At 41.0% G+C, this 26,983-nt stretch overlaps 1 protein-coding gene across 1 annotated transcript; it reads left to right on the top strand.

Moving 5' to 3' along the window:
- The first annotated feature begins 1,292 nt into the window (after positions 1-1,292).
- Positions 1,293-25,270, top strand: SHCBP1L (SHC binding and spindle associated 1 like). The gene is made up of 10 exons (XM_070749004.1): positions 1,293-1,780; positions 3,945-4,094; positions 5,125-5,339; positions 7,136-7,222; positions 7,933-8,151; positions 16,252-16,357; positions 17,829-17,979; positions 19,786-20,036; positions 23,557-23,679; positions 24,816-25,270. Exons 1-10 carry the CDS (start codon positions 1,520-1,522, stop codon positions 25,047-25,049), a joined length of 1,797 nt encoding a protein of 598 aa, XP_070605105.1. The 5' UTR covers positions 1,293-1,519; the 3' UTR covers positions 25,050-25,270.
- The last annotated feature ends 1,713 nt before the right edge of the window (positions 25,271-26,983 follow it).

Here is a 26,983-nt window from a genome sequence, read left to right as displayed (position 1 = left end):
CCCAGGAAAGAGGTGCAGGAAAAGCGCGCCCTGGTGTAGCCGAAGCACAAGCTTTGCTTCCTCTCCCGCCGCCGCGCTGGGGGCTATCCGCCGGTGGGTCCCCTCCGCCACCCAATCCCAGTAAAAGACTTCCCTGGGCGCGCTTTCAAATGCGTCATTTACCCGGGCAGCCGACTTTGCCTTCTCCTCCCCCGCTGCCACGCTGGGGCTGCCTCCTGCCCCGGGGGGTGACAGGCCCGGCCTCGGCCCACTCTGCCCCAGTGTGCCCGAAGCACAAGCTTCGCTTTGTCTCCCGCCGCCGCGCCAGGGGCTTCCCCGCCACCACCGGGTCCCCTCTGCCACTCAATCCCAGTACAAGATGGTGGCAGCCCACATCAAGACGTAGCCGGCCACCGTTAAACAGGTAGGAAGAGGGTGGAGAGAGAAAGAGGGGGGAAGGAGGGAAAGACAGAGGGAAGGAGGGAGGGAGAAAGAGCAAAAAAGGAAGGAAGGAAGAGAGAAAGGAAGAGGGATGGAGAGAGAGGGGGAAAGAAAGATGAAGGGAGACAGAGAGAAAGGGGGAGGGAGAGATAGAAAGGAGGGAGAGGGGGATAGTAGGATAGGGGGAGGGAAAAGGAAGGGCTTGGAGAAAGGCGGGGAAAGATAGAAAGGAAAGAGGGAGGAAGAGATAGAAAGGAAAGAGGGAGGGAGAGATAGAAAGGAAAGAGAGAGAAAGGAAAGAAGGAGGGAGAGATAGAAAGAAAAGAGGGAGGGAGGAAAGAGGCAGGGAGAGATACAAAGGAAAGAGGGAGGGTGGAAAGAGGGAGGGAGAGATAGAAAGGAAAGAGGGAGGAAAGGGAGGGAGAGATAGAAAGGAAAGAGGGAGGGAGAGATAGAAAGGAAAGAGGGAGGGAGGAAAGGGAGGGAGAGATAGAAAGGAAAGAGGGAGGGAGGAAAGGGAGACATAGAAAGGATAGAATTATGGATGCAAGAACTCGCTCATGTGTGATAGCGCACACCCACACTTACTTTATTTGGGTTTTTAAAAAAAATTATTTATTTATTTATTTATTCTTATATGCCGCCCAGTCCCAAAGGGACTGCCGCTCAGACACTATACTTTTCCGCCCACCCCGAAAAAAAATTAGAGGGAACACTGGTCCAAGCTATCCGTCTTTTTTGTTGTTTTTAACATGGTTTGATATCCCCCCCCTACTTTTTTAAGTCGCCCAGAATCTATTGGGAGTTGGGCAGCGAATAAATTCAAATCAAAAATAAAAATAAAACAAATATCCGCTTCGATATGGCGCGGAGGAGGAAGACGGCGGACCACATAACCGTTTGAAGACGACAGCTAACGGCCCTTCGCGACTACGGGCACGCGCCTTCCGCCGCTCTGATTGGTTGCTCGCATCGAAGGCCTTATTGTCCCGCAATAATTCATTCCCGTCGAGCGAACGGTGTGACATCCTCGTGGAGGTGCCGTGGCGGTCGCGCGCCAAAAAAAAAAGAAAAAAAAAAGGCGCGAGCCGGAGAAGAAATGGCGTCCGGCGTTTCGGACCACCCACAGAAGGAAAGTGGCCCCAAAGAAGAAGAGGGAGCGGCCGGCACGTCTCCTGTCTCATTGGAAAGCCCGCCTCGAAAAGCTAAAGGCCACCGCCTCTTTCGCCTCGGCGGGGAGGAAGACCATGGGGAGGAGGAAGCGGGGCCCCTGCCGAGGGAATTCCCGTCGTACCTGGGAGCGCTGACCGGCCGGGAGAAGGTGGCGCTCTATTGCGACGATCTCTTGAAGGGTTGCAAGGTGGGTCGGAAGCCGGGAAAGCCGGCGAAGCCTTCCCTCTTACGCCCCGCTCCCCCACCCCTGGCCTCGTGTGACGGTGGGAGCTTTCTGAACTTCGAAGGGATCCCATTCATTGTACACATTATGCTTGCCTGTTTATATCTGTTCTTCCAGAGGAATGTACATAAGGGATGGGGTTGTTGTTGTTGTTTTTGGTTTTTTTTTTCAATGTCCTTTTTTTGAACGTTTGTGTGTATGTGTGTGTGTGTGAGAGAGAGAAAGAAAGAGGGAGGGAGGAAGAGGTGGTTGTGAGGCTGAGAGACTACATAGTGCATTAGACAGAAAGGCAAAGAAAAGCTACACCTTTTATATTCATCCCAGAAATTATTTATTTATATTTATTTATTTAATTTATTTATTTGTTTATTTTGTCTAGTAAACAATGAAGGTTATAGAGGATATAGTAGAGAAGAAATACAAGATATAGGAGAGACTATAGGACAGGGGACGAAAGGCACTCTAGTGCGCTTATGTACGCTCCTTACTGACCTCTTAGGAATCTGGAGAGGTCAACCCTGGATAGTCTTAAGGATAAAATGTTGGGGGTTAGGGGATGATACTACAGAGTCCGGTAATGAGTTCCACGCTCCGACAATCCGATTACTAAAGTCATATTTTTTACAGTCAAGTTTGGAGCGGTTAATATTAAGCTTGAATCTGTTGTGTGCTCTTGTGTTTTTGTGGTTGAAGCTGAAGTAGTCTTTGACAGGCAGGACATTGCAGCATATGATCTTGTGGGCAATACTTAGATCATGTTTAAGGCATCGTAGTTCTAAGCTTTCAAGACCCAGGATTGTAAGTCTAGTATATAAATTATATGGGAGTAATTTGGCATGTTTGGAAATGAACTGCCTAATCCCAGTAAAAGTTTTTCACGGGCATGTTTTGTAATGAAGTTATGGCTTCTGAATATTAAAACATATACCATGTGTTATGGTTAGAATATGAATCACTATGGTTAGAATATGGATCATTCCCCCCAGATAAGACATACCAGAGATATCAGCATAAGGGGTTAGAAAATGTTTTGTATCAAAGAATCCCTTAATGAAGCATTTTGGACATGTTTGAATTTGATTCTCAAAAAGAGATGCAGTCCCTCTTCAATTCTACTCCTCCTCTGTCATCACTATGTTTAGAATAGAATAGAATAAAATTCTTTATTGGCCAAATGTGATTGGAGACACAAGGAATTTGTCTTTGGTGCATATGCTCGGTGTTCGTAAAAGAAAAGATACATTTGTCAAGAATCACGACAATCATGACAATCATTTAATGATTGTCACAGAGGTAAAAAGCAATAGGAAAACTTGATAAAAATCATAAGGATACAAGCAACAACTTACAGTCATAAGTGGGAAGAGATGAGTGATAGGAACAATGAGAAAAAAGAGTAATAATAGTGGTGCAGACTTAGTAATAGTTTGACAGTGTTGAGGGAATTATTTGTTTAGCAGATTGATGGCGTTTGGGGGGAAAACTGTTCTTGTGTCTAGTTGTGTCTATATAGAATCTGTAATATTAAACAAGACAGGCTTGTTTAAAATATATTATCCACAGGATTTTCTTCACCCATGTTAAAGTGCTGACTGCACACAGCAATAAACTCAGTAGCATGAAATCAGCTGCTCCTTTTGCCAGTCCTTATCCTGGTGATTGATTCTGCTCTGACTCACTGCTAACTGATGCTGTCCTGATTTTCCATACTTAGTGATTGATAAAACAAAATAGTTGGTTTTAATGGATCAGCAGATGATGGTAAAAACATTCACCTGCCAGGTACTGATTGGGGCAGGTCTGAATGCATTACTGTAACCTTATTCTCTAAGCTCTTACACAATACCTCACCCTGAGGTAAGAAAATCATAAAAATAGAACAGAATTATGAAAAGAGCTCATTAGTGAAGATTGTGCATCCCTTTCTTTTCCTTGTTTATATAAGTTGCTTTTTGAAACTTGCTGATGGTGAATTTGTCGATGCAATGGTCTTATTAATAAATTTATTTTCTGCCCATCTTGAAGTTCGAGGTAACTGACAAATACAGATCTATCATTGAATGAAAGTGCTAATTTGGACATTTTATATATATTTGGATATTTTATATATATTTCTGTTACTTAAAAGGCAGAAGATGCCAATGAAGCTGTGAGTAAGTATCTAGTAGAAAAACTGAAGATGAAAGAAAATTGGCTTGGAATTTGGAAAACCAACCCAGAGCTTTTTTTTGTCAATTCTGAAGAAATTCCCATACCTTTTATTGGGGTGCTTGTTGAGGTAATTAAATGTATTTTAATATTTTAAATGTTTTTAATAAAACTATAGCTATCATTAAAAAGACTGCCAACCAGGCACAATTAAATTGGAGGCCATCCAATCCATATATATTGACTGGAACTGCTATAGTAAATTTTGATTATAGCACATTTTTAAAAATTTGTGGCTTATATAATTAGTGTGTAGAATAGCTTAAATGTTATTGAATACCAATACAATGGGTAGACCCTTTCCAGGTATAAGATAAGACCTTTCTAAATTAGATATGTTCTTTGGGGCTTCTCATCTGCTTTGCTAGCTGTACTTCCATTGTATATTTTTTCTTCTGAGTAATTGATTGGATATAGAGTGGTACCTGTACTTACGAACTTAGTTCGTTCCGTGATCAGGTTCTTAAGTAGAAACATTTGTCAGAAGAAGCAATTTTTCCCATAGGAATCAATGTAAAAGTTCATAAGTAGAGGCGTTCTTAGGCAGAGGTACCACTGTAAAGGGTTTTCAATATCGAAACCAATTTATTGATACTACTATAGGTTTTTTAAATAGAAAACTGATAAGTTACAGTCTCCTCCTCATCTTATGTTTCAGTTGTTCAAAAGGTTGCTCCTTATGCCTCAGTTTAGAAAAATCATTCCTACTACCCTAAAGTATGATACATGCTATGGTTACATACTGAGTAGACAGTATTTTTGGCAGTATTGTATATACGTGAATGAGATTTGTTTGTGAAAGCAGCCCAGGAAAAACTTTGACATCTATCTTGTCTACCACAGACATGAATTGTCTTCATTCAAGATAAGCCCTGATAAATTCTGTATCATTGCTATATTTCAGTTATGCATGGGGGAGGTGAACAGAGCAGATTCATATTTCTTTAGTAGTGATGTAGAATAAGAGCTATTATATACTTCAAATATATGACTGTCCTGAATTGGGTTTCTATATTATAAAAATCAAAAGAATTGTGAAATATATAAGTTTTAATATCACTTATATTTTATAATTGTTTTATTTCTGTTTTACATTCTAGGTTACTTGTAAACTGCCCAGCAACCCTTCAGCTAATTTCAACGTTTCCATATCTATAGCTGAACCTTTTTCCTCTAATATTGCAAATATTCCAAAACAGTTAGTTGATGAAATATTAGAAGAAATGGACTATTGTGTGCCTCTTTTAGAAGTATATCCTGTTGAGGGACAGGATAGTGTCGTTTTTGATGTAGCCAAGGCTTTAGAAATTGTGAGGTACGTTTTTCTGAAGCTTAATTATGTATGTTGTTTTAACACTTTAATGTGTTTCTTACTATATTAAGATGATGTTAAGTTGCTGTTAACCTATATTTATAATTAATTTGTTAATTTTAAAGCTAAAAGATTTTATTAAGATTCAAATATTATGAACATTTATTTTACAATTCTTAAAGTTGGGAAAGAAACCAATAACCACCACAGAGCACATAAAATTGGCCCTAGCATCTGTTTGAAATATTGGAGATTTGTTAACCATCAACAGTACTGAGCTGAATAGATAAACAATAAAGAAATAATACTAGAATATGGTACTCTTAATATTTTTAATAATTTTATTCTACTAAATGGTGATATTGCTTCTGTTGTGTATTATTGATGGCTACTATGAAGTAGTCACTTCCTTTTTGAACTGTAACACATACATTTAATAAATAACATTATACACAGTATTCTAAATGAAATCTGAGAAGGGTAGAATATAGTGGAACAATTCCTTTCAATAATCTGGATTTCAAAATCCTAGTATTGTATCTCATTTGCTTATTTAAAAGGTACATTACACTGTGGTTCATGTTTCATATCTAGATGCAGAACTTCACGTTTCTGTCAATATCAGCTGTAAAATGTAATCACACCAAGAAATACTTCCAAGCTTTTTTTAAAGATTAGTTATAGTAATACAGTTGTGCAAGTCTGATTATGCTTTACACATTTTCTTTCTGAAACTGATATAAATTGATGTGTGTGTATGTGTATATGTATGTGAGTAATACATTGGGTTTTTAGCTATAGTTTTTTTAATGTATTAGATTTGACTTGTATGCTTTGTTTCTATATTTATTCTGTGAGCTGCCCTGAGTTTTCGAAGAAGGGCGGCATACAAATCTAATTAATAATAATACAGTAGTAGTAATAGTAATAAATAATAATAATAATAATAATAATAATAATAATAATAATAATAATTCTCTGTAACTTGCTTCATTGTTGAATTTCACCAATATTTTCTCTTTCATTGCTTTGGTATTAAGCATTTTCTTTCTCTCCATCCATGGCATTCTCTTTACATTAAAATCCTTTCTGTTCATTTCATCCTATTACTTAGATCTTTTTAAATCCTTTCTAATCTAAAGTATTAATGCCCCTTTCAACTTTATGTCATCTGTATTCTGTATAAGTCTTTGAAATTCTTGAAAGAAAGTGTTGATAAAAAATAAAGTTGAATAGGACAGAGCCCTTTAGCAATCCACTCAGTTTTGCCTTTTGGCTGAAGTGTAACTGTTAATGAGCTCTCTTTGGCTTTGGGCATTTTGCCAACTATGTTAAAAGTAATCTCATTTAGACCTTATTTATTATTTTATTAAGTAGATTATTATGAGGCATTCTCAAAAAGATTCTGCTGAAGTCCAAATAAACTATATAGTATGTTGATATTATTTCCCAATTTAAAATAATTAAGAATATTTTAAGAATAACTCAAAACAAAACTTTAGAATATATTTACATATATAGATAGATCCACATTTGGTAAAGTAGCTTGTAAGATTTAAAAAACTGATAAAATTATGCAGTTGTGAAATGAACAATGTAATATGCATCATCTACTATAGCATCAATAATGAGGTAAATGAAAGGGGTCAATGTATAAATACTGTTCTGAAAATATTACAACAACGAAAACAAAAATTACAACAAAGGCTATTTTCTATATTTTGAAATAGTTTTTCACTCCCTGCACCCTTTTTATAGAACATTAAAATATAAATGTAATATCACTGGTTTTTATTTAGATTTTTCTATGATTTCCTTTGGAGAGATTGGGATGATGATGAAAATAGTGAGACTTATGCTGCATTAATAGAAGAGAGAATTAAAATGTAAGTAGAATAGGTTTAATTATCACCAAAAGAAGATGATGTGTTAAGCCAGAATTTTAACCGTCATGAGTAGTGCTAGAAGCTTTCATGTTAAAATGTTTTCCTACCAAAATATATATACTTTCTGACATGCATATTAAAGATTAATCGTTTTCATAGTAAAGCAGCCTGTTTGAATATCTTCAATTTATTTTTATTTGTTTACTAAGGTTATATGTTGCTTCAGTCATTGATAACAAATAGAATTAACCAACATTGATAAATCTGGTTAAAATGTATATAGAAACATATAATCTTCTGATTTATATTTCACAAATAATCCAAAACATGAACATTAAAACATCGGTGATGGTGTAATAATTAGAATGTTCACTGCCAAGAGTTTGATTTTGACCTACTCAAGATGATCTTAGCCTTCCATCCTTCCAAGGTCAGTAAAATGATGATTCAAATTGTTGGGGGCAATATGCTGTAAAGCACAGTGAAGTAATATAGAAGTCTAATTGCTATTCCAACCTGCAGGACCTACTGGAACATATATTCAAGTTGAATATGCTGTTTTCCTCTAGACATAGGTTCAAACGTACACTTTAGAGTTGGGATTGCTTTGTAGTATTCCAACCCATAGTCATCACCTTATTTGCAGTTATAAAAATGATTTTATGATGTGCACTTTCAAAAGTTGAATTCCTATTTGTCTTAATTTTTAGTTGGTGTGATATTCAGAATGGAATTATTCCAGCTCCAATTGCCCATCGCTTTAGAAGAAATTTGGAAAAATATAAGAGCATGCATTTGGAACTAATTCAATACCAAAGTAACGTCAAAGAGGAGCCCACAGCCGAAGAAGCTGTTGAATGTTGGAAAAAATACTATGAATTAATAATGCTGTGTGGCCTGTTGAAAATATGGGAAGATTTACGTTTAAGGTAATTTCATTTGTTGTGTTATCTAATTTTTTATTTGATAACTGTCAAGATTATTTTATTTTTATTAGTTATTACATGATGGCTTAGTAATAAATTTGATAATTCTTTAATGCTATTCTTGGACATGTTTTTTTTCCAAAAATAAGTTCCATTGCATTCAGTGTTTATAATTCCCATTTATGGTAATAGAGATTGATTCACTATTGTAATTTTTATTTAGTCAATGAAATTTCTATTCAAATCAGTGAGAAACACATTTAGGCTTTTCTCAGGCAAGCTTGAGATAAACAGGAATGCAATAATATAAAAACTTACAACTTATTGTAGAAATGCTAAGAGCATCATTACGTAAGCTGTGTATCTAATGCTAGTTCTGTTTATATTACATCAGTGTTAAATTCTATTTGCATCTATTCATTGCTTGATAAAGATCAAATCTAGTATCAGTCTGCTTGATTTTGTCCATCTGAGCAGTAGCTCCCATGCCATAAATATGTTTCAAATGCTGGTAATTTGGAAAGATGCAATATCCTAAGAAACAATGTTATCTGTTAATACATTTTCAAAATACTAGTATTTTCATAAGTAATAATAGGCCATACTTTGATAAGTGCAAATTTATTCTCCACTGCACTGCTTCAGAGAGTCCAAGGTGGGTTATTATTCAGCCTGATTGGCAGGGACTAAGTTAAAAATTAGCATAATTGTTATGTCCCGCCCACCACTACCCTCCTTAGGTCAGTCTGAAAAACTCAGTCATAGTGTAGGGACACTGAGTTTTTCTCCTCTACGGAGAGTAAAATTCTTTTAATAAATACATGTTTTTATCTAATTGTTTCTTCTCTTTTTCAGGAAGAAGAGAGAATGGATTTCCTTGAGAGCCTCTTCCCTCTGGGGTACTGCTCTCCAACGCTTCACCCCTGAGAGGCCTCTGCTCTCCGGAGCACTGCCTTGTAGACAGGGAAGATGACTATGGGGTCCCTGACGTTCGCGCTCAGACACCCCCCCCTCGCCGTCGCCAGATCACCTACGCTTCGGCTCGGCTGTCCTGAAGTGGATCAGCTGTTTGGCGGCCTCGCAATCGGCCGCGGAAGACTGGAAACGGCAGGAGAAGCCGCGCCGTTTCCCGCCGCTGGGATCAGCTGTTCGGCGGCGTTATAAGCGGCCGCCGATGATTTGCAGCGGCATGACGAGCCGCAGAGGCCCAGAATAGCCGCAAAGCCGAGGGGGTTTCCAGTGAGGTCACAGAGCTGACCGGGACCGCAAGGGGCAATACGGTGGTAAAAACCGCAGAGGGGGCTCCCAGTAGGTCACGTTGCTGACCGGGAGGCACGATCGCCATTTTGGGGCGGTACCCACCGAGCTGCCGGCATGAAAGCAGGGTGAGTCCTCAAGCCACCGAGGGCAGCATAGTTCCGCCCCTCTTTGTGGGGGCTGCCATTTTGGAGCAAAGGTGGGGGCTAGCAGCCAGTGAGTCAGCAATTGCTAGCACTCCACGGCGGCCATTTTTCCTCCACAGGAGGAGAGGGGCGTGGCCAGGGCAATTCAACCAATCCCAACCACAGGAAGTTGATGACTACTTCCTCTGGAGAATGAGATAGCATTCTCTCTAATTGTGATTTCCAGTGCCTGTTATATCGAGCCCTTGGTTTTTACTGTACCGTGAGTGTTGATCATTTATAATGTCTCAACAACAGATTAATCCAGTTGAACCGGCTGTCCCCTCCACTAGTAAGGGGAAGGATAAGAGCCAAAGCTCTAAGTCCAAGGGGAAGTCTTCCCAATCTTCAGCCTTGAGGGAGGCTGAGAAGAAGATCAAGGCCCTAGAGGCCCAATTGGAATTGAATAAGCCAAGGCAAGGCCCTAGCCCTTCTGCCACTTCCATTCCACAACATCAGCACAGCCCCTCGGTCTCTGTTGCTCCCTTTGAGGGACCACATCTCTCTGCAGCTGGGGAATTGTCTCCTGACCGACCAGTGAGTGCTCCACCTCTATCAGAGGGGATTCAAAGAGCAGAATGGTCCAGACCATCCCAATCATGGTCCCAATCTGGGCAGCTGCCTGCAGCCACCTTTACCCCAACAGCTGCGGGGCTCAGGGGCCCCATGGACAACTGGCAGGCTATGTCCCCCTCAATACAGGACATGATAGCGTCTGCATATTCCCAGGGAATCGCAGTGGGTGCCCAGCAACGCCCATCTCCTCAGCCACCCCGAGTCACCAGGTCAGATCCTTGGACAGCTCCTGCTCCTTCCTTGCATGATTCCTTTCAGGAAGATTTGGATCCTGGAGAGATGGCCTCAGATGCAGAGGATGAGCTCTCAGGGGATGAGGCCACTCTTCCAGAGCAGCCACCCTTAATAGGATTGTTCAAACACTCCTTGTTTAGGACCCTCTTGAACAAGGCCAAGGCCACGCTGTTGCCAGATAACTCATTTAAGCCAGCTGGCCAAGAAGTAGGCATCATGCCAGCGGCCAGGCTAATTAATGAGCCCCAGAGGGAATCAGAGCATATCCCTGCCGTGCCTATCTTCGCAGAAAACATTAAAAAGCCCTGGCACAACCCATCAGCGGCCCTGGGTCCATCAGTTATTGACAGATTTTATTCCTTTGATCCGGAGGTGGAGGATTTACTCCAGTACCCTTCAGTGGACACTCCTGTCACCTCTCTGATGTCCAACGCAGTGGTACCTTCAGAGATGGCAGATGGCCTATGCCCAGAGGATAGAAGGGCTGAGAACCTGATCAAGAGAATGCACTAACTTTTGGCCTGGTCCCTGAGGGCTGCTTCGGCGGCCTCCTTCTTCAACAGGGCCTCCATCTTGTGGCTCCAGGATATGCTCTCCAGGCTGGGCCCAGAGGACGCTCGCCTACGTCAAGATGTTAACAAACTCATTGCCACTACTAAGTTCTCTGCAGATGCCACTCTAGCATCTGCAAGATTCTCATCTCGAGCATTGACGATTAATCTCTCTGCCAGAAGATTGGTTTGGCTAAGATCATGGCAAGCAGATGTAAAATCAAAATGGCGCCTTGCCACTGCACCATATCAGGGTACTAAACTCTTTGGTGAGTCGTTAGACACTGTCCTGATCGAAGACAGGGACAAGAGAAAGGTGTTGCCACGATCAGCGAGGAGACATGATAGGCGAGGGGCCCCCTATTTTCGCAGGCAGTCCTTTCGGCCAGAGGCATCCTCAACCTCATCCCCAGTTGCTCGGACCTATGGACAGGGGACATATACCCAACCGTCCTTTTGATCTGACAGAGGCGGATACGGAGATAGAAACCGCCAGTTTCAGCAGTCTCGCAGACCCTACAGAGGTGGCAACAGAGGGGGATTCCGTAAGCAGAAGTGACTTCGGCCACGACCCGCCCATAGGTGGACGCCTGCAATTCTACACCGGATTTTGGGGCTCCATCTCCACCGACGCATGGGCCTTAGAGACTGTGAGCCAAGGTCTGCGGATAAACTTTTGGCGGACCCTCCAGTCAGATTTGTACAATGCCCCATCTTAAGTCATCCTCAAAAGAGATCTCTTATTCTTCAAGAGGTCCAACACCTCTTGGACATTGGGGCGATAGAACCGGTCCCGGCAGAGCAGAGAGGCAAGGGGTTCTACTCCATAGTGTTCGTGGTCCCCAAGTCCTCTGGCGGCTGCCGCCTGATCTTGAACCTCAAACAACTGAACATTTACATCCGGTATCAGAGGTTCAAGATGCATTCACTACAAACCATCCTGGCCTCCATCCGTCATCGGGATTGGATGACATCCATCGATCTCAAAGAGGCGTATTTACATGTTCCGGTTCATCAGCACCACCGTCAATTTCTCCGCTTTTGCCTCCAGGACACGCACTTTCAGTACAGGGCCATGCCCTTCGGCCTGTCCTCAGCACCCAGGGCCTTCACCAAGCTCCTGGATGCGTTAACAGCCAGTCTTCGATCACAGTCCATACGGCTCCTAGCTTATTTAGACGACATAATCGTCCTTTCCAGCAGCCCTCAACGGGCCAACCGGGATTTGGCCCAAACAATAGACTGTCTTCAAAAGGCAGGATTTACATTCAACCAGGACAAGAGCCACTTGCACCCAACCAGGTGTCTGCTCCATCTGGGAACAACAATAGACTCTTCCTCCGGCATTGTCTTCCTGTCATCAGAGAGGCAGAGGAAAATACGGACACTGATATACTCAATATCACGCCGCACCACGGTTCCCCTGGCACTGCTCTCCCAGTTGCTGGGAGTCTTCATTTCATGCATCAATATCGTACCATGGGCTCGGCTGCACGCCCGACCCCTACAGTGGCTCCTTCTTCCATTCCAAAGGGCTCGGCTAAGCAATTCCAAGCATCGAGTGCACCTGACCACAGCAGTTCGGCTTTCCCTACCCTGGTGGACATCTCCAGCAATAACCAGGGGTTCCCCCTTTCTGTTCCATCAGGAAGTGACTATCACCACAGACGCCAGTCTGTCCAGATGGGGAGCGCATTCCGGATCCCAGGTTGCGCAGGGCAGATGGTCAGCCTCAGACCTGACAGACCCCAACATCAACCTCCTGGAACTACGGGCAGTCTTCAGAGCACTGCAAACCTTTTCACAGACTGTAACGGACCGTCATGTCCTCATACTAACAGACAATGTGGCAACAAGAGCCCACATAAATCACCAGGGGGGCACACGGTCGGACCGCCTAATGCAGGAGGCGCACACCCTGATGTCCTGGGCGGAGATTCACCTCGCCTCCATCCGTGCGGAACATATTTCAGGAGTGGACAATACGCAAGCGGACTGGCTCAGCCGCACAACAATAGACCCGGGAGAATGGTCCCTGAATCCAGAGACATTCCAACTGATAGTCCAACGTTACGGCGTTCCAGTCGTGGACCTGTTTGCTTCACACCTCAACCACCAGGTTCCACGGTTCTTTTCCCGGTTCCCAACACCGGGAGCCGAGCAGACGAACGCACTCCTGTCACCATGGCCGGCCGGTCTCCTTTACGCCTTCCATCTGGTCAGTTTAATACACAGAGTTGTAGCCAAGATCATCGCCGAGGGAGCAGACATACTCCTGGTAGCTCCTTTCTGGCCCAGGCGCCCCTGGTTCGCCGACCTGATGGACCTATCGCTGTCTCCCCCATGGAGGATTCCATGCCATCAGCTGACTCTGACACAGGGCTCCATAGTTCACCCGGAGCCGCAGTGGTGGAAGCTTGCCGTGTGGCAATTGAGGGGAACCGCTTGAGAGAGAGACAGGTGCCGGATAATGTCATCCACACCATACAAGCGGCACGGCGCCCCTCAACCACCCGCATATACCAGGCGACCTGGGCAGCGTACAGCACCTTTTGTAGGACACAAGGAGTCTTACCCTCTGCCTCCTCAGTCCTCAATCTACTGGAATTCTTGCAGAAGGGCCTTGACAAGGGGTTGACTCCTAACACCCTTCGCAGACAGGTAGCTGCCATCGCAACTGTACTCCGGCCGGACCCACTCTGCCCAATCTCTCACCATCCTTGGGTCAGGGATTTTCTCCGAGGAGCAGCGAATCTGTCCCCACCGGTGATTCACCATTTTCCATCCTGGGACCTACCCTTGGTTCTCCAGGCCCTCACAGCTCCTCCTTTCGAACCTTTGAGGGAGGTTTCACTGCGCATCCTTTCCATCAAGGTGGCCTTTTTAGTGGCCATAACCTCCGCACGCAGGGTTTCTGAGCTAGCCACCCTATCAGTGCGCCCGGACTTATGCGTGTTTCACCCGGACAGAGTGACTCTCCGCTTGGACCCTAGCTTCATGCCTAAAATCAATACTCGATTTCATAGGTCACAGGACATAGTGCTCCCGGACTTTTGCACCCATGGCTCCCACCCATCGGAGCTCCGTTGGCATAAAGTGGATGTTCGCAGAGCAGTGAAAATATACGTTCGCCGTACAACTGCATTCAGACGATCAGAAGCTCTCTTTGTTTCCTTCCTTCCCAGTTCCATGGGGAGGAAAGTTTCGCCTAGAACAATCAGCAGATGGATCCGTTCCGGTATCATTGAGGCATATAGGGCTAAATCAACTCCATTACCGGACAGAGTTACAGCTCACTCAACCAGGAGTGCAGCCACCTCAGCGGCTTGGACCACTCAAGCACCAATTGAGGACATTTGTAGGGCAGCCACTTGGGCTGCGCCCACAACATTTATTAGACACTATCGTTTGGACTCGTTTGCTTCTGCTGAGGCAGCCTTCGGGAGAAGAGTATTACAAAGAGTTTGTGTTCCAGTACCCCTGGGCCAGCCTAACCCTCCCTAAGGTGTTGCTTGGTTATATCCCACCTTGGACTCTCTGAAGCAGTGCAGTGGAGAAGGACCGTTGAACTTACCTGAACGGTCTTCTTGCTGCACTGCGAAGAGAGTCCAAACCTGCCCGGCTTTTTGCCCAGGTGCACAGTTCAGTTAATTTCTATAGTTAAAGTTTGTTGAATAAATTTGCCTTGTTTCACTATTCCTTCGTTTTTTCTTGACTGACCTAAGGAGGGTAGTGGTGGGCGGGACATAACAATTATGCTAATTTTTAACTCAGTCCCTGCCAATCAGGCTGAATAATAACCCACCTTGGACTCTCTTTGCAGTGCAGCGAGAAGACCGTTCAGGTAAGTTCAACGGTCCTTTTAAATGGAATATATTAAAATATTTTTTCAGGATTTTTTGCCTTTGTTTGCTTAAATTAAGCATTAGAAAATACGAGTAAAAAGAGTAAAATCAAAGTGTTGGTTACTACCTATAAAGCCCTACATGGCTTAGGACCAAGTTACCAAGTTACCTATGGGACCATCTTCAGCCTCACGTATCCCAGTGACCGGTCAGAGCCCATGGAGTCAGCCTTCTCTAGGTGGAGTCAGCCTTCTCTAGGTCCCGTCAGCCAAGCAATGCTGGCTGGCGGGCCCTAGGGGAAGGGCTTTCTCTGGCGGCTCCGACCCTCTGGAACCAACTCCCCCTGAAGATTTGCACTGCCCCCACTCTCCTGCCTTCCGAAAAGCCTTAAAAACTCACTGTTGCCAGCAGGCCTGGGGCCATTGAGCTTCAATGTTTTGATCCGGCCAATAATTTGAAGTTGATTGGGGTGTGAATGAGTGTGAATGTGAGTGTACATTTTTTAAATGGGTTTTTTAGATCATTAATTGGGTCTTTAAATGATTTAATATTGGACTTAGAATTTGTTTATGTATTCTGTACTTTTATATGCTGTAAGCTGCCCAGAGTCCTCAGAAAGGGGTGGAATATAAGTTCAATCAAAAGAAAAGAAAGAAAAAAGTAATAAAAAATTAAATACATTTAATTTTGCAGATTAAAAAAATACCCTTTTGTTACTCAGTCCTTGTCCAATTTATTTTATAGAATAAAATTTATTTCCTTGAACTTCACACTACTTTTTTAAGCTGCAAAAATTAAACTCATTTAAAAATATTTAAGCTAATTTAACTTGGAAATTAATAATAGCATATTATTTTTCATCATTTTTTTTTTAAAAAGCAAACATTTTACTTAAATGAATTGTGTGGGGCGGCTTTTAAAATCTCTTGCTAGTTGTATTCCCAGTTCAATAATTCACAATTGTAATAGCTTCCCATTTTAAAATAATTTGTCTTTCAGAATATCTTGTACAAATAAGGTCTTGGCTAACAATTTTAAATCAGTTTTAGAATAGTTAAGTGGTTTCAAATGCTATTTAAGCCACAGTTTAAATTTTGAGTATTAAAAACACAGATTTTATTTTTTTTAAAGAGAATATGTTAGGATTTGTGGCTTACTTTTTAATCTGGTCCATTCGTTATTTAAATTATAGGTAAGCCCCATCAAAAAGTAAAAATCCTAGGAATTTAATTTTACACATATATTTGGGATGTGTTTTCTGAAGGGGATTTCTCTGCCTTTAAGTATATCAAAGCCTTTTTTCCCCTCAAGTGGGACATATTTATATTTAAGACATTAGCTAATTAAAGCCTTATTCTGTATTCTACCTGTATTGTCTAACCCGTGATATTGATATCATTGGTGGGGAACCAGAGGTCTAAAGTTAATTGTGATAGAGTTCATTTCCAAATTTAGAGCTCATGGACCCCTGGCCCCAAGGATACTGAAGCGTAGAAAAGGACAGAGACATGATGGAGAAATTGTAACTTACATTGTTGCAAAAACGGTAACAGCAGAAGTGGTAAGAAATTTTCAAGTAGATGATACATGTTCCTTAATGCTGCATTCACTAGCAGAAGCCTTTTGTATAATGTGTGTAATTATACTGTACAAAGAAGTATAATTTGGCATTAAGGCTATTCTTTTTGGTCATTGGGAAGATATTTGCTCTGTTTTGATGTATTTTTCATTGCCATAATAAAAAGATGGACTTGGTGTAGTTATGGACTTGGTGTAGTTATACGAAAGTCTGTACAACATGATTAAATGCTATTATATAGATATTTCATGAACCTTAGCAGAAAAGTTCTTGCATGAAAGAACTGTCTTTAGTAAAAATTTGCAAACACTAATTCAACATAGTAACTTATAGTTACTATATTTAAATATATCATATTTTTCGGAGTATAAGACACAGCTTAGTTTTTGGGAAGGAAAATAGGGGGGGGGGGGAGATCTGCCTACCAGGTATTCATCTGGCTAACATCCTTAGTCTGGTCAGCTTCAGCACATTATTTTATTCCCTGGTTAGGGCTTAAAAAAACTCCTTATTCCAAGAGAGTAACAAAGAGCCAGCAAGCTGGGAAGACCATTAGTACCTTGTTAGGGCTGGAAAGAAACTTCTTCGGAGCAAGTAGAGCAATGAAAAAAAGCCTGCAAAGATTAGGACTGGAAAAACATTCTTCGCAGAGAATAAGAATGAAAGAGCTTGCAAGCTGGTAAGAGTTGGGAAGACCATTAGTACCTGGTTAGGGTTGGAAAGAAACTTAAGTAGAGCAATGAAAAAAAGCCTGCAAAGACTTAGGTCTAGAAAAGCATTCTTCCTAGAGAGTAACAATGAAAGAACCTGCAAGGTAAGAGCTGGGAAGATCTTTAGCACCTAGTTAGGGCTGGAAAAAAAAGCTTTGGAAAAAAAGCTACATTCAGAGTATAAGATGCACCCAAATTTTCAGCCCCTTTTAGGGAGGAAATACTCCGAAAAATACAATTCAATATAGTAACTAAAATAGTGAATACATGTTTTATAAGAGTTGGTAGAAAATGTTTTTATATAGTATTTCAATATAATAGTAACTCAATATATGGTACAATATAACTACTTAAAATTAAGTTCCATTATGTACATTGGGGTTTGTTCCCCAGGAACTACTTATACAACTGAAATAAACATAAGAGTCATTGCAACATTATTTGAATTTTGTATTAAAATTCTAAATTTTATATTAAGGTGACTCTAAAAAAGTAAAAGGAGGGAAAGTAAATAGCAATAACAATAGCACTTATATACACTTCATAGCGCTTTACAGCAGTTTGGTCAGCATATTGGCTCAAATAATCTGGATCCTCAATTTACCAACCTTAGAAGGATGAATATGTATCTGTATCGATCTATCTATTTACATTTTTTCTCTCTCTCCCTTTAAAAAAACTAATGTTCAAGGTTCTCTTAATTCCAATGTTATAGGTTTTTTTTCTCTCTGTCATATGTCTAGGCTAAAGAATTATCTGATACAGTTGTTCAACAGAATGAGAACCTAAACATAGCGTTGGACCGCTGTTACAGTGGTGATAATGTGCTTATTTTCCCTGGAGAATATAAAGCATCAAACCTGTCCATGTTAACTGAAGATATTATTATTAAAGGCATCAGTATACTTTCTTTTCTTTTTTTATTTAAAGTTGCCAAATTGAAAAAAATGTTGTAATTTTCTGTTGAGGTGAAAGAAAATATTGGATAGAACAATTTGCCTTGGATTGTCAATTTTTCAGAGCCTTAATTAAATATGAAAACATTTTTTCATATTTATATATTCATTTTTAATATTTAATATTCACAGCTTCTTAATGCATGCATAAAGTAATTGCATATATATACAATATATTGAAAAAATATTGAGGGAACTATTCTGAGATCCCACAAGTTCACCTTCAACTTCCCCAATACCACCCCTTTGAGTCTTGTTTAAATGAGCTTAAAGTATCATGATTATTGCTCCTGATTGTTCTGCCTGCATGTTTCAACTGCCCGTAATTACAGGGTAATTAGTCCAGGAAGACACACACCACACGATAAAAGGAAAACCCAAAAGTTTTTAGAAACAGAAAAACAGAAACAGCTCCCTTTTTAAATGTCAAAGGGATTTTCTGGAACACACAAGGCACAGGTTAAATGCAATCCAATTGCTCACCCAATAACTGGGAACTTGAGTCCAATTCTAAAGTCCAGAGAGTCCACACACACAATCCTGAACAGCAAAAACCCACGATCTTGACGAAACAATGAATCAGATAACTGCCATGAGGCTAACACACCAGGCTGCACTTTTATCTGTAGCACTAATTACAGCAGCCCCACCCAACCACAGGTGGCCTCATTTTCTCTTATAATAATCCTTCAGTTGTTGTCTCCTATGCATCACTCTACGCATGCGTGGATGTGTCATTAATTCTTGTTCAGAATCCAGGGATGATACAGATGATTGATCTGGGCTGTCTGCCAAGCTCCCCTATTCCCTGTCACTCACGCTTCCTTGGTCAGAGGAGACAGATTCTATTGGAAGCAAAACAGGCCTGCGGCATGTGGATGTCTCCCCCACTTCCACCTCCACATTGCTTGGGGCAGGGCTGGGCCAGAGCTAACCACAACACTGATTATATTTGATCAGCATATGTGCACCCTGCATTGTTAAATCAAGCAAGGAATTGCCTATTGCAGCAATGTGTTCATATTCTCATAAGATTGCATTAATTTTTTAAACTTTACTACTGTAGCATTACACTTCATATGTGATATTTGATGTTTATGAAATAGGATGTTAGAGTACTTAAAAAACTTAGAAACAGACTTTATTTCTATCTCTGTCTTATCATACATGTCATATCTATATGTCATCTACTGTATATCATATCTATGTCATGGGTGTCAAACTTGATTTCATTGAGGGCTGCATCATGGTTGTGTTTTACCTCGGGGGCGGGGGGTCATGGTCAGCTCAATGTCATTGTGTGTGTGGGGGTGCCTCTGGTGGCCCAAGTGCTCTGCCAGCGAAAATAGGGTCCTGAGATGTTTTTGGCTTCCACGGCCTCCTGCAATCCTCTGCCAGTGAAAACAGCTCAGGAGCCCATTTTCAATAGCAAAAGCACTGCAGGCCGTCCTTTGCTGTTTCCAGATCTAAGTACTCCACGGGCAGGATCCGAGCCCCTAGGCCTTGAGAGTGATTCCCCTGATCTATAAATCTATCATCTATCCATCCATCCATCATCTATTTGATGTATTATATTTCTTTGCCTCCTAATCTTGCCTCAAGACACCTCTAGATGGCTTACTTATAAAAACTGTAAAACCATTAAACTTACATATTTCTGAAAACAAAATATAATTTTGCTTTCACTGTTGGATGTATTAAAATACTAAGTTGCTTTTTAATATAATTTTCTCTTTTTCTTCAGGAGTTGGAAAACCAGAGGAAATTGTGATAGTTTCAGAACCTACTAATGAGAGTTTTGTAGTATCTAGGGCTAAAAATGTCAAATTAATGAATATTACATTGCTTCAGCAAGGGACTGTTGATGGAATTATTGTGGTTGAATCTGGACACACAATTGTGGAAAATTGTATTTTGAAGTGTGAAGGAACTGGCATTTGTGTACTCGTTGGGGCTTCATTGACACTTATAAATAGTGAAATTACTGGAGCACAGGTATATTCTCTTTCAGTTAATTCAAGATACAGCATGTATGCATGAATGAATGTAAAACTTCATTTACTTAGGTTGAATAATATGTACCTGTACATTAGAAGGGAGATAGGGACAATGGAATTGCTTTGGCATGGAGACTGGTGACAAACATAGATGCATTTTGATTATTATTATTTATTAGATTTGTATGCCACCCCTCTCTGCAGACTCGGGGCGGCTCACAACAGTGATAAAACAATATACAATAACAAATCTAATATTAAAAGTCTAAAATAACAATTTAACATTAAAAGCCTAAAAACTCCATTATTTAAAAAGCATACACACAAACATGCCATACATAAAACTACATAGGCAAGGGGAGATGTCCCAGCTCCCCCATGCCTGACGACAGAGGTGGGTTTTAAGAAGTTTATGAAAGGCAAGGAGGGTGGGGGTAATCCTAATCTCTGGGGGGAGCTGGTTCCAGAGGGTCGGGGCCGCCACAGAGAAGTCTCTTCCCCTGGGTCCCGCCAACCGACATTGTTTGGTCGACGGGACCCGGAGAAGGCCAACTCTGTGGGACCTAACCGGCCGCTGGGATTCGTGCGGCAGAAGGCGGTCTCGCAGATATTCTGGTCCGGTGCCATGAAGGGTTGCTGAAAAAGATAGGAACCGCATTTTGATTGGCTAGTGATAATTTCAAACAATGAGAATGGTCTGTTTAGACTTAGGGAAAATGGCCACGGTCTTGCAAAGGAGTAAGATCCAAAAAGGAGGGAGACCCCCATCCACCCCCGCAACAACAAACCATTGGTGCACATTGAAAGTGAGGGCTAAAGGGTTTGTCTTATTCTAATACTTAGTTCAACCATGCACCTCTCGCGCAGCAAGCAGGTGGCTGGGGACTACAGAGCCCATGTGGCAGGCCCATTATTCAAAGCCACCTGGCAGGAGGTAAAGCTGCCTTGCATCCTGGAAAAGGAAAGGGGTTCGCTTCCACCTTACGTGATTTTTCGCGCTGGGTTGGTTGCGTGGTAAAAGAGGACTAGGTGGGTGGATTGGGTCCCTTTTGGACTGGCGAACGGTGGCCGAAAGAAGGAGAGCCGCATTCACACATGTAGGTGGAGCGGATCCTCACCAAGTATAAACTCGGCCAAGGAAGGTGACACACAGTGGCTCATTTTCATCTAAAAATAGGTTTGGCTCCTAGGTACAGTATTGCATGGTTGGGTGGAACCAACAACCCTGCAAGGTAGGCTGCTCTTCCTTTTGCAGTGGGTCGTCCAGTATCTGAAAGCAGGGGGAGGGAGGAGGGTAGAGAGAGAGAGAGGTCCAAATGTCACCCTTCTCTCTAACGCTAATCCCTGTTCTTCTAAATAAATTGAGCAGGAGGTTGGACTCAACACCTCCAATGTTTCCTAATACAATAAGCTAGTTACTTTATCCTTAATTATTAAATATTTTCCAACCACTAGATGGCAGCAAAAACTATGAATTAAGCATTTTTTCCTTGTTTTTCTGTATCTTCAGGTTCAATTTTCTGTAGGCTGCAACATATTTTTATCGCTTTCTTTTAAAAAATATGTCATTTATCAACAATATTGCCAATAATTAGATTTGAACAATAGGCAGTAAAATTAATTGAATGGTGATTGAATTCATACTTTTGGGCAGAGCAATTAGAACTTTTTAGGAAAGATCTGTCCACACCCCAGCTTAGGGAAATTTCATTTTATATCATTTTCTAAGATATTCTTATTTTGGAAATTGATTATTAAAAAGATGTTTAGCAGTTATATTTCACCCACTCCCGATAAGGGAGCTGAGAGACACAAAATTGGTTCTTGATACAGTAGATGCTTCAAGGAAACCCTTACAGATTTGCTATTGACTGGTCCCCAAGAATAGGGGATGTATAGCAACTGAAAAAAACATTTTCAGTCTAAATATTTAAAGTTTATGGGTAGTCCTTGACTTGCAAACACTATTGAGAAAAATTTCTGTCATAAATCAAGCAATAGATAAATAAAGCAATTAGCAGTCAAGTTACATTTTATAACAATTTTTATTGCAGTCATGAAATAAATCCATGGTGAAGTGAATCCAGTTTCCCCAGTGGCCATATTTGCAAATCACGATCATATAAATCCATGGGTGTCAAACTCACTGCGTCATGTGATGTTTCGTGATGTTTTTCCCTTTCATGGAGCTGGGGTAGATGCGGACTGCATGTGATGCATCTGGCCCAGTCGACCGCTGATATAATAGCAAGATGCCATGGTTAATCAAAAATGTGAGCTGGTTTCCATGTGCCTAAACTCTAGTCAGATGACCATGAGGGGAATCAATTTTTTTTTTGTGGAGAAAAGAGTATGGGGCAATAAAGAAGTTGTAATCATAATACACTGGACACATAAGACTTTGGGTATGGGTCTGATGTTTAATTTGCTTTTTAAGCAACATAAAATTCAGCAATTATGTCATTTCCATCACAATTGGAAACTGCTGTTGGTTTTCATCACCTGTGGTTTCAACCCGGGAACATTAAAAGTAATAGGAGGAGTTCCTGTATATTGTGGTGCGTAAATAATTATGACTTAGTGTTGTACAAACTCCTGGTCAGTTGGAGGATGATGAAGAAATTGAGGACTGATACAGATAGTGTTTATGAATTAGTGGGTCCGGGGTTACAGGTAGTAGAACAGGTGGGAGGCCAGCCACAGGATGTGGCTATGAGTCCAGAATCTAGCGAGGAAGAATCAGACGTTCACTGGGTCAATCCTAAATTCAGAAGGGTCCAAAAACGTAAGGAACAGGTGTTTGGAAGAAGATATTAGATATTAAGGGAAGGAATGTGTTAAATACTGGGATGATGTATTTGTTATGTCAGGGGGTCAGTAGGGAAGAAGGGTGGAGTTTCAATGTTGTAGGGCTAAAATGAAAGGTATTTCCGTTCAGCTCCCAAGCAAGCAAATGCAGTCCGTGTTATTTTACAGTCATTTCTGCTGTTTTTGAATCATGCTGTGAGTACATAAATCTTGTTAAACGGAGAAGGCTGGGAGGAATGTATGAGGAATGCAATTAAGAAAGATAACGGGAGGAAGAGGAATGTGCTAGTATGAACTGTATTTTGAATACAGAAGGGAAGAGAAATAAAGATGGAGTTTCTTTGTTTATGAAATACTGCATTTAGTAAGAATTATTTGTAATAGCTAAAGTTCTACCAGAAACCAGAACACATAGTATGATTTAAGTATGATTCAGCCAACTCTCAAAAGTTATTTGATATACAAGGAAAGATAAAGAACATGAGTTAAACATTTTATGTCTATGATTTAGTTAGTTACATTTTGCTACTGCATATGAAAAACTTATTTTGATTTCTTTTCTCTTTTTTTGGCTCATGACTATTTTGAGTTTTATTCAGTGACAAGTTTGTATCCATTTTCTTCTGACTAACCAATCTCATTTCCTTTTGCAATAAACTACTAGAACGTTTATTCATAAATGCTACATTTAAGTTTGTTTTTATACCCAGGGAGCTGGTGTAGAGTTATATCCAGGAAGTGTGGCTACCTTGGAGGATAACAAAATTCACCATTGCAATAACTTCAGAACGAGTGACTCTTCACGGGGTAGTCTTGGTGGAATTAATATAAAGGTAAAGCATTGCTGACGGTTGATTGTCACTCATAAACTTGTGCTCAAATAGTAGAATCGGCCAATTATTTTAACTTTTAATTTGCTTTCATTAAACTTCACTTGCAGATTTCAGTAATGAGCGTTTTTCAAATGGTTGCTCTTTCTGCCTCAGACATGTTGTTAATGTGAAGAACAAATAAGGCAATATTTTTAGACTTGTGTGAGATAGCTGGCTTAATGCACCTATTTTCTTCCTTGGCACCCCCCCTAGTTCACAAAATTCAAAATAGAGTTGGAAAGGACCTTGGAGGTTTCTATTCCCTCATCTAAATTGTTTATGAAGATATTGAGGAGTACTGGGCCTAAAACAGATTTATTTTGCATACCTCCCTCCTTGTAAACTAAGTTCCATTAAAGACTATTGAGTGCAGTTGTTCAGTCAGTTACAAATCCATCTAGTGGTAATGTTGTCTAACCCAGTGGTTTTCAACCTTTTTTGAGCCACGGCACATTTTTTACATTTACAAAACCATGGGGCACATTGAGGGGGGGGCAGCTAAAAAAAGTTTGGACAAAAAAATTCTCTCTTCCTTTCGCTCTATTTCTCTCTCCCTCTTTCTCTCCTTTTTTCTTTCTCCATCCCTCTCTCTCTTCCTTCTTTCCTCTTTTTTGCTCTTTCTCTCCCTCCCTCCATGTCTTTCTCTCTCCCACCTTCCCTCCCTCCCTCTTTCTTTCTCTTTCTTTCTCTTTCTTTCTCTCTCTTGCTTGTTTTCTCGTTTTCTTTCTCTCTCCTGCTCTTTCTTTCTTTCTCTTTCTTTCTCTTGTTTTCTTTCTCTCTGAGCTTCGCGGCACACCTGACCATGTCTCGCGGCACACTAGTGTGCCACGCCACACTGGTTGAAAAACACTGGTCTAACCCATACTTGTCTATCCACACTTGAGCTGTGACTTAAATCACTCGTGTCCTAAACCATATGCAGTGGTCTACTTTTTGCAATTGACTGGATCAAACTACATACTAAACTAACAGCCTCACCCTAAGCCCAGCTTATGAATCCAGTTGCATTCTGTGTAAAATATCAATGACAGAGATTGTTTAAATAGATAACTAAGCTGAAAAAGATTGAAATTATTAAAATGTTAATTCCTTAACAGGTCCTCCCTCCTCCTAAACTAAAGATGAAAAATAACCATATTTATAGTAACAATGGTTATGGAGTGACAATTATGAAGCCTTCTGAACAGCTGGGTACCACAGCAGAAGAAACAATGGAATGTGCTGCAGCAGGAGATGGAGAAGATTCTGTTTCTAAGCTGATGCAGGAATTGACCCTTCAGATAAATGCAAATACCCTGGAAGACATTAAAGGCATCAGCATAGTTAACTGAAGCTGCAGGGTCTCATGGTTTAGTCATGGCCTATAGCACAAGAGAAATGTTAATATTATTAAAAACATTGCTGTATAATAAATAGTGTTAAAACAGTGGCTTTATAAACATTTCATAGGTAAAGAGAAAACTGAAAAGTGTGGCATGAATTCATTTAAACTTATTTTTTATCTAATAAATTCCTGTATCAGTACTTTAATAAATCAAAGGATTGAATTCTATATGTACCTTTCCATCATATTCATATATGTTGTTACTTAGTAATGTCATCTTTCAAAGATTAGGATAGACTGGCTTTAGGAAAAAGTTAAAACGAATTCATCATTGAATCTACGATGCTTATCAACCTTATTTTTATATCATTATAATTAGCAACATTAGATACCCAGACAAATAGTTTTATCAATCTACATAAAACAAGCATTATATTAAATTTAAAAAATAAGGGAGAAACTACATCCTTAGAAATAGTCCTAATGTGTAAAGCTGTGATAAGGACTTTTAGACAGAGAAGATTGGGATATCACATATTATTATAGACTAGGATATCACCCTTTGGAGATACAAGGCTGGCTCAAAAAACAGACTTAAAAAGTGCTCATCAGTCATTGTTTACCAAATTGGAGAAAGGAACTGAATGGGATTTTAAATATTTTATTATTCTGAAGGAAGAGAGGATGCTTAACAGATTTATAGATGGCATAGTTAGTGGGATAATTAATGACTTTGTTCTTAAAAATTTGTAATAATATAACACTAAAAAAATATAAAGAATTATATATTCCAGTAAATCCAACTCTTCTTACACAGCTACAGTTCTTTGAGCTTCACATAATACTGGAAAGTTTGGAACCATTTCCAGACCTATAATGCAGAAGTGATTCCAATAAATTCAATCTTCTTTGTGTTGTCACAAGTTACATTTTAAAAATATATATATATGCGAGGGCCCTAAAGGCTAAACCCTAATAAACATGCATTTTACTGATTTAATTTTAATTACTGGTATTCTAATTAATCCCTTAGTTGAAATGCCATTCAGAGGATTAGTGTGATGTATGAGCCCAATGACAGAAATCAGATCTGTCTACATTTAGACCTGCTTTGGTCGCGCTGATGGGTGATCCTGGTGCTTCTTGACCTCTCATACCATCGACCATGGTATCCTGCATCAGTTGGAGGGGTTGGGAGTGGGAGGCACTGTTCTTCAGTGGTTCTACTTCTCCGGTTGGTCACAGTCGGTGTTAGTGGGGGGTCAGAGGTCGACCTCTAGATTTCTCCCTTGGGTGCCTCGGGTCAGTCCTCTCCCCCGCTATTTAATATCTACATGAAACCTCTGGGTGAGATCATCCAAGGGCATGGGGTGAGGAATCATCAGTATGCTGATGATACCCAGTTGTACATCTCCACCCCATATCCAGTCAGTGAAGCAGGGGAAGTGATGTGCTGGTGCCTGGAGGCTGTTGGGCTCTGGATTGGTGTCAACAAGCTCAAACACAACCCTGACAAGACGGAGTGGCTGTGGGTTTTGCCTCCCAAGGACAATTCCATTTGTCCGTCCATTACCCTGGGGGGGGGGATTATTGCCCCCCTCGGAGGGTCCACAACTTGGGCGTCCTCGATTCACAGCTAAGATTGGAACATCTTTCAGCTGTGAGGAGGGTGTTTTCACAGGTTCGCCTGGTGCACCAGTTGCGGCCCTATTTGGACGGAGTCATTGGTCAGTCGCTCATGTCCTCATCACCTCGAGGTTCGACTACTGCAACGCTCTCTACATGGGGCTACCTCTGAAGAGTGTTCAGAAACTTCAGATCGTGCAGAATGCGGCTGCGAGAGCTTTTGTGGGGTTACCTAGGTTCACCCATGTCTCTCCAACACTCCGTGGCTTGCATTGGCGGATGACCAGTTTCCGGTCAGAATTCAAAGTGTTGGTA

The sequence above is a fragment of the Erythrolamprus reginae genome, chromosome 3, assembly GCF_031021105.1.
Source record: "Erythrolamprus reginae isolate rEryReg1 chromosome 3, rEryReg1.hap1, whole genome shotgun sequence".
NCBI classification, from domain to species: Eukaryota; Metazoa; Chordata; class Lepidosauria; order Squamata; family Dipsadidae; genus Erythrolamprus; species Erythrolamprus reginae.
This window is presented reverse-complemented; position numbering and strand designations above follow the sequence as displayed.

Coding starts and splice junctions, on each gene's coding strand:
- SHCBP1L (XM_070749004.1), top strand. CDS start 1,520: ATGGCGTCCGGCGTTTCGGACCACCCACAGAAGGAAAGTGGCCCCAAA. Junction 16,358..17,828: donor AAACGGTAACAGCAGAAGTG/GTAAGAAATTTT, acceptor TCATATGTCTAG/GCTAAAGAATTATCTGATAC. Junction 20,037..23,556: donor GTGAAATTACTGGAGCACAG/GTATATTCTCTT, acceptor TTTTATACCCAG/GGAGCTGGTGTAGAGTTATA.